This window comes from Lampetra planeri, chromosome 9 (assembly GCF_965212315.1).
Source record: "Lampetra planeri chromosome 9, kcLamPlan1.2.h2, whole genome shotgun sequence".
Classification (NCBI taxonomy): domain Eukaryota; kingdom Metazoa; phylum Chordata; class Hyperoartia; order Petromyzontiformes; family Petromyzontidae; genus Lampetra; species Lampetra planeri.
In genome coordinates, this window is record NC_136115.1 from 10,614,186 (window position 1) to 10,626,381 (window position 12,196).

At 52.4% G+C, this 12,196-nt stretch overlaps 1 protein-coding gene across 1 annotated transcript in view; it reads right to left on the reverse strand.

The window, feature by feature from the left end:
* LOC144720666 (zinc finger CCHC domain-containing protein 7-like) overlaps positions 1–11,124 on the reverse strand; it is a 212,013-nt gene extending 200,889 nt beyond the window's left edge. The window contains 2 exon segments of the mRNA XM_078597597.1: positions 7,312–8,148; positions 11,036–11,124. Of these exon segments, the coding sequence (XP_078453723.1) occupies positions 7,312–8,020 (709 nt within the window). The 5' untranslated portion in view covers positions 8,021–8,148; positions 11,036–11,124.
* Positions 11,125–12,196: the final 1,072 nt, after the last annotated feature.

Consider the following 12,196-nt stretch of genomic DNA (forward strand, 5'->3'; position numbering starts at 1 on the left):
CTGAGTGAACGCCGATCCTGAGAGCTTCTGCTGCCCAGCGACTGAGAGGCGGTTGGGGGAAAAGAACGCGGACACTGCAACGGTGGGAAACGTCTGCCCTTGAGCCGGAGTGGTTGGCGCATCGTGCAGAGATGGCCATGCCGCAGGAGGGAGGCATGGAAAGCAGGTGACTGGCCTGTCGATGTATTTTTGAGTGCGACCTGGTCTGCTGGGATTTCAGTACAGCGTGTCCCAACTGCTGTGACCCAGACACAAGTATAGACGCACACGGGCACAGCGCAAAGATCAACCGGACAGCCCCCTACGCCGCCGAGGCAGGTGCTGTGAGAGGCACCGGTTGAGGTTGGGCACGCTTAAGTTGGGGTGGTGTGGTCGACAACACGCTCAGCCACCTTTGGATTCTCAGTGCCGATGTTTACATATGATACCAGATACCCAAACCCAGGACAAGTTCTGACACCACTTCCCACTGTTGTTAGCCAGGAGGCAAGAATCGATTTCAGGTCGCCCGGACCTCCAAGATAATAGCGCAGCGTGCAAACCACTGTGCCACCGCTACCTGCCAACTGACAAAACTCAAACGGGCACTCTCTCAACTCACACACACACACACCACGGACTCACAAACGCTCACACAAACCCGCGCAAAAATTCTCCATTCTCACACGCACGCCCGCTCGGCACGTGCACGCGACGACGACTTTCCGCACAGTTCCAGCAACCGCCCTCGAGCGCGAGAGTCCGTCAATTACGCGAGAGCCAGCGAGAGAGCCTCTTGAGCCGCGGGGCAGAGTGCTGCCGATGGAGGCCCCGGAGCAAAGGGGACACCCCCCCCCCCCAACCCGCCACCGCCCCCACTGGGCACACACACCAGACATAACGGCGGCCCTCTCCAGGGCCCGACACCTGTGCTTGCACAAGCGGACGCGCCGGGGGCCTACGGGCCCGCACGGCCGCTGCCGTCGCCCTCGAACGCACTCCTCTCCTCTCTCGAGTGGGCGCCGCTCACGCACGCGTCCTCATACACGACGAGCGTGTTGACGCGCGCCAACACGCGCGTGTGGATTTAAATTCGCCTGGCGGCGGCACTCGACGCGCGCCGAGCGCCGGCGATCGCTTTAATCCCGAGGCGAGCCGAGCGAGCGCGGAGGTTTTGGAGATCAAACGAGGTGACGAAGCTAAACACCTCTCTCTCGCGCGTTTGTTTCGCCGTGCATTTACTATTATTACTACTGCTGCTACTGCTCGCGAGTTCTCTCCTCCTCGTACCGTCGGCGTCGCAGCCGTTTGCTTTTGTTTGTTTCTCTCGTTCCTAAAGCCACTTCACTTGCGGGCAACAACCTCAACCACGTGACCAGGCAACCACCTCAACCACGTGACCAGGCAACCACCTCAACCACGTGACCGGGCAACCACCTCAACCACGTGACCAGGCAACCACCTCAACCACGTGATTGGGCAACCACCTCAACCACGTTATGACGATTCTTTGAGGATATTGGATATTTAAGCAACAAAATACAAGAATCGGTCCAAAATCGTCGTCATCATCCCTCCAGCATCGGTAAAATCGAAGTCACTTTGTGGGCGGTCGACAATAGTTGCTTTAAGTCCGCACCAATGAAGAAACGTAGAATTTCCACCACCGACTGCGGGCTGTGATAGATAGACAAGATGGGCACCAAGAGGCAGAGTTAGAAACCGGCGCTCCCACGATGAGGCACGAGTCAGTCGGTACACCGGTAAGCACGGTGGGCAGCGCGCGTGCATCGATTCATCAACGTGATTCCTGCCCTCACGGCAGACGCGTTCAATCGTGCATGTAAGAATGGATTGTTTATGGTTTCAGCAAATATTTAATCGTTATATTTAAGCTCACGGACCAATCGAGAGAGAGCTATACGAGACGGACGATGCCATCAACACGACACGAACGGGAGAAAATAAAGCTGCCGATGCTCGGGTATAATCGTGCCCCCGAATCGTAGCAGAGGTGGTGCGACCCGGTGCCAAGCCCAGTGCAGTGTGCGCAGGACACTCCATCCCTCTGGCTGGACATTGTCCATGGACCCGCCCTGCCTACCGCACCCCTCACCCCTCGCTCGACTCACACGCACTCGGCCCTCTCCCCACTCCCTTCCACACGTCTTGCGCCCAGAAAGCAAGGCTTTCTGACAAAGCCCCCCCCACCCCAGTCAACATCAGGTCAGTGGGAGGTTGCTCATTTTCATTTGCTAACCCCATTGTCTGTAACTCCCTTCCCCCCAGCCGTCCGTTCTGTCGATTCCTGTCCCCTGTTCAAGTCCAGGCTCAAAACCGTTCCATTTTTTGTTCAGCCTATGTCTGACTCTTCCACGCTTGATGAAGTGAACACGCCTTGGGACAGCTTCTGGAGATGCGGTCACATTCAGACGCGACATAAATCCACAGTGTAACCTAGAGGAGCCACGTTTTGACTTCTCTCTTCTCCCTCGCTCTCCGTGTCCACGGCATTCATCAAGATCAGCATGAAGCCGGTGACGGCCAAATCAAAATCACGGGGCCGACATCCGCGTGCCACTCGCCCCGCACGTCGCAAAGCGGGAGCGGCGAGCCAATCAAACGCCGACCTTGCGGCTCTACCCAACTCCGTCTCTCACGGCCGTCCGTCTTAATTACCGCGGGGGCCACCGCCATCTCCACACCGGGCAGAGACCAAAGGACGCTCGTGACGGAAGGCCACGCGGCACATCGCAGGAGGATGCTTCATTCCCTGAGCAACACTGGCGGCGTATCTCAGTTCACAGAGACGAGTCGGAGCATAAGGCTGTTAATAAATAGATAATAGCCAGGAAAGAAGTCCGTCTCTTCAAGAAATTGATATAGAGCTCAATTTTGGTCCATCTGCCACTCGGCTTTCCAGGCTAATATCATTCAGCAGCACTGTTCCACAGATAACTCTGGACCAGTTTCAGCCCAAGTCAAAACCCGAATGTTGGTCATAATACGAACCAAACCATCGATCCGCCACACACACCCTGCCACTCCCTCGACGCAACGGAACCTAAGCCGGCGTCATCCGCGCCGTGAGGACCCCCCCCCCCCGCCCTCGGGCACACTTAGTAGGGCACAACCAAAGCACCGGCGTGTCCACACTTGCGCCGCCGTGCAAACACAGCGAGGACTCTGGCATGGCCACGGTCCAGCTTGGGCCCGGTTTGCGCCAGAGGAACGGTGGCGGCGGTGGCGGCGGTGGGAACGAGGCGGGATCGTCGGGGCGACACGGCGCAACGTGACGCCGCGGCCCTTGTCTGCCCAGCAGCGCGGGGCGCGCGCGAGATTCTCGCTGCGGCTGCTGTGTTTGTTGACGTCCTTGGCTGATTTGTTTCGTCCCCCCCCCCCCCGTGTGTGCGGTCTGCTTCTCCCATCGCTCGCCACCGCCGTTGTCGTTGTTGCTGCAGAGGACAACAGAGCCCCCACCCACCCACCGCCTCCACATCTCTCCCTCTCACTCTCCCCGCGCTGTCGCTAATTAGGCGTGCAGTGATAATGCGACGTGGCCGTGTCGGCCGAAAATGAGGTCTGCATGCTCCGGTGCTGAAGTGGGGGGGTGGACTGGGAGGGGTGATGGTGGTACTGGAGACTTGAGGTGGAGGAGTCAGTGTGGTGTGCACAGCAGGGTCGATAGTGACGAGTGTGAGTGTGCAAGTATAGTTTCATGCGTACTATCCACCCCTACATCACCCACCAACCTCCCTCTACACCCCCTCCCCCCGCACCACTTGACACCGAGGTAAGGTCAGCCAGCGGGCGGTAAAACGCACGCCCCGACAGACGCGAGTAAACACAGGGAACAATTCGCACGCAGTTATTAACACGGTGATTAGCGGCGATTTGAAGACGCCGGCTTTTTGTTGAAGGTGGTCGAGGGAAGAACGTTTCCCAAGTTCGATCGCAGACCGTCCTACTCAAACGAGGGCGTGCGGCAACGCGCTTGACAGCTGTCAGCTTGTGGTGAATGTTCCACATTTATGTGGAAGGGCTTGGTCTCCCTATGGGACAGCCACCGATTCTGACAAAAAGGGGCACTCATACTTTCAACATAGGAATCCCTGGACCGGGACTGAGACTCGAAACCTTTCTATCCATGATTCGAGCACTCCACGTAACCCGCTTCTGGATTACTTGCCCACAAGTAGAGTTCTAACGTAATTAGGCTTCCAACTCTCTATGCAAAAAATTCCCCCCAGTGAAAGAGAGGTAACTCGAAGGGACATTGAATCAAATCGAGTCCCATTGACTTTAACGATCGGCAGCTCAATGCAAGTGGGGGAAATGGACGTGCATTTGACAGCCAAGTGGAATTCATCAGTCAACATTGAGGGCAGGGGCGTGGTATTGATCAGAATTGCTCACAATCAACTTCAATGATCTGAAATCGATGGCAAATGCATTCACACCCAAACTGACCGTGACTGCCTTCAGAGTCAATTCATTAGCGAGACATCTGCGTCCTCTATTCGCCCAGGTGAAAGCTCACCGAGGTTAATTATCCCTTCTGCGGGGCAGAACCGAGTGTTTGAGAATTCGGTGAAAGAGTCTGCGCGTGCGTTTGTGTGCATGCACGTAGCGAGTCAGGGTTAAAACATCTCTGCTCAAACAGCTGTTGGGTGTCGCTTAACTATTCTACATGCCAAGAACCAACTGGAAATTCCACAGCCCAGATAAAAATCACTTTTAACCTTCCGCAAAGTTGCGCATTATGTTATCGACCCCAGAGGCATGATAGGCGGAAGACGCGACTCACCTAACAACATACCTAAAACCTATGAAAATGTAAGAAGTGTCCACATAAATAATCATCACCGGTATGAGACAAATAAAACTGGGCAAAAAAGTCACTTTAACAACACCAACCTGACTACCAGGCTGGCCAGCCCATTACGTCGTGTCCACTCTGCAGAGTCAGTGGAACGCAAGAACGCGGTCACATTTGCGTTCGGTTTCTCCGAGGCTCCGGCTTTTAACAGCCGAACCCTGTGAATCCGAGAGTCGTTTCACTCATTAACATTCTGCCTCCGTGGGCCTCGGTCATTAAACGTTGGGGAGTCCTAAAGAGGAGCCTTCTGACCCATGGCGCGCATCGTGACAACGTCGCAATGGACTCTCTCGGTGGCACGGTCGCCGTGTCTGTCGCCACAAATTGATTTTCGGGTCAAAAGGCCACGGGGCTGGGAAGCTGACAAGCGGAGCCGAGCTGCGGTGGCAAATGCACGTTTGTGTTGGGTTTCTTTCGGGGTAATGTTGCTTGAGAGAGAGAGAGACGGCCCCTGTCAGCGTATTGTATAGAGACCTCATCAGATAGCTGCCTGTAGATAATTATTGTCAAAAGAGTCCATCATAGATCAGTCTGTCTATTATTATTATTGTATACACACCCCTTCGGAGACCAGTTCATCATTCTCTTGCCTAAAGACCTCATCTTAAACCGGTCTGTTATCATGGTCCTCTAGAGACACACATCAGAAACAGATCTCTCAGTCTTTTGTCCAAATGTAACAGCAGAGTCATGCCTATCGTCAAATGTCTAGGAACCTCATCAGAATCCAGTTTGTTATTCAATTGTTGAGGGGGCCCCATTCGAGATAGGTCAGTCAGTCTATTGTCTAGAGGGCCCCATCAGAGACAGGTCAGTCAATTGTCTAGGGGGCCCCCATCAGACACTAGCCAGTCAGTCTATTGTCTAGGGGACCCATCAGACTGGTCAGTCAGTCTATTGTCTAGGGGGCCCCATCGGAGACCGGTCTGTCTGTCTACAGTCCAGAGCACCCTTTTTAGAGGTGTCCAGGTGGCAGAGGATTCACAGTACCATGCCGGCACCACTAAGAGGCTAGGTTTCAGCCACCTAAAACTATACTTATCAAGTTCATGGTCTCAGACTAATTACTAATGACTGCAGAAAAAAAAACATTTACATTCGGTTTGCCACTTAAATGGTTACATTTCAGATATTAGGAATATCAAATTGTGGTTTCAATTGCAAAGTGACCAACACCCACTGCAGGAACTGTAACAAGGTGTGCTACACCACGTAGGTTTCCACGGTGGTGCCGTAGAGTTCTCCGATGTGTTTTGAGGCTGTGCGGCATGTTGTTTCGGCATGGCATGACGCAAGTTATTTAACTACGTTGCTTGAATTCAGTTCCTGAAGAAGTTCGCAAGACATGGATATAATACGTCGGATACCATGCCGAAAATAAATTAAAACACGGGGTAGGATCCAAAACACATCGGAGATATTTAAAGTTTTGCTTTGTGAATAAAAAGGTAAAATTGATCAGACTCGGAAAAAGTTATTTCAAGTTACATTCCAATGTGAAGTTCCACCATTCACTGTGAAATTATCAATGAAAGGTTCTGTGTATTGTGACAGCAGGAGGCCAATTGAAACATACATGGCAAAACCAGTAATTATATTTTTAAGTTTGCCAAGCAAACCAGGTGTTTGGGAGCAAAACGTTCAGCAGGCAAGGAGCCCCACAGACGAATCATCCCACTGGTCAGTGTGAACATCACGGATCATTGAATAATATCGAATCTTATGCTCATGAAAAAAGCCTCGCAATGTGTGCGTGCAACAACTGTTTTTTCGCATTAAATACTCTATAGACTCGCATTACCACAGGGCAAGTAAAAACACACAAATCAGTGACCATGGTGGAAATGCACCTCATCGTGCAAGGGATGAACCCGTTAAGAGTCCACGTTCACGACGCTGTAACGGAAGAGACTGCCACTTTGAAAAAAGCGCTGTATCCAATCGCTAGCCCTAAGCCCTATTACCGCCAATCTTAGGTTCCCTCGAGTTTTATTTCATTAACCAGGTGAGAACTTACGGAACCAGGATGAGTGTAATTTGCAATATTGACCTCGGTCACCAAAATCACGAAAGCAACAACAAAATTAAAGTAAAGCAATGAGGCAAATAGAAATCAGCACAAATACAAGCGTCACGTGGAATCTAAAACATTGCACAAACACGAATCAACGTTAAAATAATACATTCCCTGTAGCCTAAATCACCTGCAAAATTATATTTAGACTGATCATAGTGCAATTAAAATGAAGTTGCCGATCCATTAAACAGCTATTGGGTGACGACATAACCACACTTGCAATTGCAAGCGTGGTTATGTCGTCCATGATGACGTCCATCAACAACCATTACCCCGTCCGCCCGCCTGCACCACAAAACCAATTCCAATTGGAGATGACGTTGTTCTTCCATTCAACACCAGTGCCATTGTGAGATCTCCCATTCGCGTCGCTCACCTTCCGAGCTGAACTCTCTGCCCGCCCGTCCATCGCCCTGCAGGTTGATCATGATCTCCTCGGGCTTCTCCAGTGCGTCGCGCTTCCTCCCTCTGCCCTTACCGCCCAGCAGCATCCAGCTCCGCACCGACGAGCCGTCGTCGTCATCGTCGTCGTCGTCGTCGTCGCCATCTTTGTCGTCGCTGCTGTCGTCGAGGGTCTGGGCGTGCGACGTGTCGGAGCCTTCGGTCTCGAGCGTGATGGTCTCGCGCACCCTGCCGCGAACGCCGCCCCGCGTCGCCTTCCAGCCGCCCGCCACCACCACGTGCGGAGACGTGCGCTTGGCGCGCCTCGCCACCGTCGCCTCCTTCGCTCGGCCGCTCGCTCGGATGCTACTCACGGACATCACCGGAGCCGCCGTGTCGTCAGACGAGATGACGATGACTTCGGGTTTCAGCGGGCGAGGGGTCGAGCTGACGACGGCAGTGGCATTGCCAGAGACATCTGCAGTTTTGTCTGCGGCTGTGTCTGTAGTTTTGTCTGCGGCTGTGTCTGCGGCTGTGTCTGCGGCTGTGACATCCGCGCCTGATGGGAGCTGCTGGCTGTAGTGCACCTGGCTGTAAAGCTGGAACTCCACCTCGCTGTCAACGCACGAGTCGGACTCCGAGTCCACCTCGCCGTACAGCTCATCCTCGTACGCCTCCACGTCCGAGAGTCCCTCGAACATCATGGCTCCACGTGGTGGTGCTGGTGTCGATTGGTGCTGGTAGATGTGGTTTTGTTTGTTGGTGTTGCTTAGTGAGGACTTGAGGGAAGACAAGTAAAAAATGTCTCGATTCAGACAGCTTCACAGCATCACTGGGGAAAAATTAGAAATGCACAAGCACTGAATGGTTAGAACAGAGGGGGAAGGGTTCAGTGAGCCAGCAATAAGTAGCATCAATTATTATATTTATATTACAATACTGTTTACCAGGAAAAACCTCACTAAGCCTCTTGATTTTCGAGAGGGTTCATTTCCTCGTCTTAATAGGCACATGTGTACAGAGCCATAGGGGGGTGCGGGGCCCGGGGCAAATGACACCACGTGGGCTCGCCGACGCCAGTAAACATCTGACACCGTGACGTCGAAGCGAGGAGCCCCCCAAAAGCATGGGGCCCGGGGCAGCTGCCCCGATTGGCCGTACCCCAAGGGACGTTCATCTGTGAAGTCAATGTAAATATTTCCCCCGCCACTGACGTTTGCCAGAAATCACACAAATACACACACACACAGTGACATTAGGCTGCATTTACAGACTTAGTAATAGAGCTATGAACGTATCATTCCTGACCAAATATTAAAGTCAAACTCAAAGAGTGTGTTTCTCAAATGTAAATTACATGTTGCTGCTCATCTCCATTGGTGGCCCGAAGCACTGGGACAAATTCCAGCTTCCTATGGCAAGCGATCTCTCCATTGGACAAGCACCACCAGTTTTGTCAAAACAGGCCGAGTGATAAATGACCAGAGCTGACCCCCCAATTTGAACCTACAACCTTAACAGATTGTGTCAAGCTCTCTAACCACAGCGCCAACAAACCGGCCATTAACCCCAACGAATAAACAGCAGGCACAACAAAAACTTTTTTAAGATTTATTTCGAGTATTTTATTTTAAATTAATGCATACCTGTCAACCCCTTATCAATGCCTACATTATTAGACAAATTCAGACCTTATTGGTCCCATCTCAAGGGTGAACAACAAACAAGAGAGACACAATTTTGATTTATTTGTTTTGCCCGTATAGACCTGAAAACTCCATTTCCCTGTACAGGAATACGGGGTAAAAAAAACGCATGTGTTGACAGCATAATGCACAGCATCCATTCGTATGCATTTATTGTGACGTGCCGGGGATATTATTTCTACAGTCAGGCCAATGTTACGCCCCATCTCTTAAATCCAGCTAAAGTGCAACAATCCGCAGTGACAAACCTCCCTCTGATTACAATTATCGTAATAATTTACATCTATTTATAAGGCTCCTTGAGTAAGTATATTGGAGCGACTGCCTCCCTCCTTCCACGCCATCAGAGCAGGAAGGAATTCTCAGCAGTGGGGGGTGGTGGTGGTGGTCACTAACAGCCTGGCGTGTGTTTTGAGTATAGACTTGACGTCGCCTTGAGAGTTCTATGCATTTGTTAACGAAACGTCCCCGCGGTTAGGTAATTCGTCGTTCTTTAATAAGCACTCTGTTACAGTTGAGTAATTATATCACCGTCTTCGCTGTTGTTTGAAATACTTTCCCTTCTTTCCAAAGGCATTTTGTGCTCTGATATTGGGAAACTTCACTTTTAGAAAAAAATGTGCAACCTTAATAGGTTCTCACCAGGGTTAAATAAAGTACACACTAGATATCAATTTTATTATTACACGCTTTTTTTTTATTAACTCACAAAGTCTGTTGTTGTATCCTCAAATCTTGTAACTCAATTTTTACCCAATTCCCAATGTGGTATTGACTGCAAACTTGGTATACTTATGTCATACTGATGACAATACTATAAACTATCGTTACAAATTAAAAAAGTATTTTTTTAAACGTCCCTTAAGTTATGGTAAGTTTCAGGGCCACTTCCTGGAGTCGTGGAGTTCTTCCATTGCTAGTATGGTACATTTCATTAAAGCGTCTTTTTTTTAAGTATTTTAAAAATATTACTTTTAATGGCCCAAGTCTCCACACACTATTGCTGTCTCCGTATCCACGTGTCTCCCGATAGCCGTGTCCCTGTGTCTCAGTGTACCGGTGTCATCTGCATGATCAAAACCAGTCTCAGGCCCTATGTCTCGGTCCCCATTGTGTCCCCGGTGTTCTTGCGTTTCGTGTCTCTCTCCATGTGTCTGTGCCCGTGTCTCTGTCTCGAGTGTGTCCACGTATCTCTATCTCCCTGTCTGTCTCCCCATGTCCCCACTTGGATTTGTCCCCACCGTGTTTCTGACCCCGGTGTCTGTCTCCGCATGTCTGTCACCCCCTCTCTACCCTCCCGCCTTGTCCGTCTCGATGTCTCTGCCCCGTTTCCCCGTATCTCAAAGTATGTCGACCCGTGTCTATCTTTGAGTTTCTCCCATCGTCTCCCGGTGTCCCGTGTCTCCACGAGTCTCTGCCCCCCGTGTCCTCTGCCCCCCGTGTCTCTGCGTGTTCTCTGCCCCCCCCCCCGTGTTTCCACGTGTTCTGTCTCTGTCCCCCGTGTCCTCTGCCCCCCGTGTCTCCACGTGTTCTCTGCCCCCCGTGTCTCCACGTGTTCTGTGGCCCCCCATGTCTCTGCCCCCCGTGTCTCCACGTGTCTCTGCCCCCCGTGTCCTCTGCCCCCCCCCCCCCCCCCGTGTCTCTGCCCCCCCCGTCTCCACGTGTCTCTGCCCCCCGTGTCTCTGCCCCCCGTGTCTCTGCCCTCATGTCTCCACGTGTTGTCTCTGCCCCCCCCCCACTCCGTGTCTCCACGTGTTCTCTGGCACTCGCTCCACCGGGCGACCCGCGCGGGCGCCCAGTCTCAGCACAGCGCTCTCCTTTACACACAAACCCCAGAGCAGCAGCAGCGACAACAACGACGACGCGAGCAGCCGCACTCACTCGGGGAGTAACCAAGCGAGAAGCGACGCTACTCGGGGAGCAGCAGCAGCAGCAACAACAACAGCAGACGCGGCGCGCCGCTCGCGAAATCCGCCTCCACTCGACAAACGTGGAACGACGCTCGGGGCCCACCTCGCCTAGGCCTCGCCGGCACTGCGCATGCGCGTGGTGGGAGAGGAAGGGGGGGGTCAGGGGTGAGCGCGTGGCGGAGTGATCACGTGGTCGTCCTCCACCACCACCCCCCGTCCTGCCCGCTCGTAACCGACTTAGCCCTTGAGGTGGGGGGGTGTTTAGGGGGGAGGGGGTCAGTTGGGGGGGGGGGGGTGTTGGGGGGAGGGGGTCAGTTGGGGGGGGGGGGTGTTTAGGGGGGAGGGGGTCAGTTGGGGGGGGGGGGTGTTTAGGGGGGAGGGGGTCAGTTGGGGGGGGGGGGGGTGTTGGGGGGAGGGGGCTGTGGGGGGGGGGCTCAGACACGTGTCTCAGGATTCACTCAACTCATGCGCGCTTTGTTGCACTGCGTTATGGGTAAACCGCATGCAAATACAACGGTGGACAACCTCGCCTGCTATGCAGGAGGTCGTGGGTTCGATCCCATGCGGTTGAGCCCGTATTCTTGAAGAGGGAAATTGAGTTTTCAGGTCCATACGGCGTACAGCCGTGTCAATAATTGTGTCGATTTGTTTGTGCTTCCCCCTTATGATGGGACTTTGTAAGATGACGTTGAGATTTATGAGGGCACGGGGTGACCAATAAGGTCGGAACTGGTCTAGAATAAGATAGGCACTTATAAGGGGATTTTTCTCCGGGTCCTCCGGTTTTTCTCTCCACATTTAGAAACACGCGTTTGGGGTGTTTGGCTGCTATAAATGTCCAAATTTGCCACTGCATTGAGCTATCATTTGTGGCCAGGTCGTTTCCGAAAAAGAGCTAGAAAGCCTCACTTGGTGAAAAAGATGTGTACGTAAATAGTGTTTAGATACAAATACAGTCGATACAATATGCTGTGTACTATTTGTTTTCTTTTAAGGTCACAGTGCTCTTAACGACCGTGTAAAGTGTTGTGTTTGTTTGTTAAATTGTGCTTGTGCACCACTGCCAACGCAGCGGCATCAACGAATCGTTTGTTTGACGGCTGTAAATCGGTAAGAGTTGACACGTCGCTTGTGCTGAGCGAGACCATCGCAAGCGCTTGGGAAAAGAGACGGTGATGGGAGAGAATTCCAGAGTGTAGCAGAGCGAGGGACGAAGCAGAGAGAGAGAAGTGATTCATAATAGATGCTGGGGCAAGGCCACGTA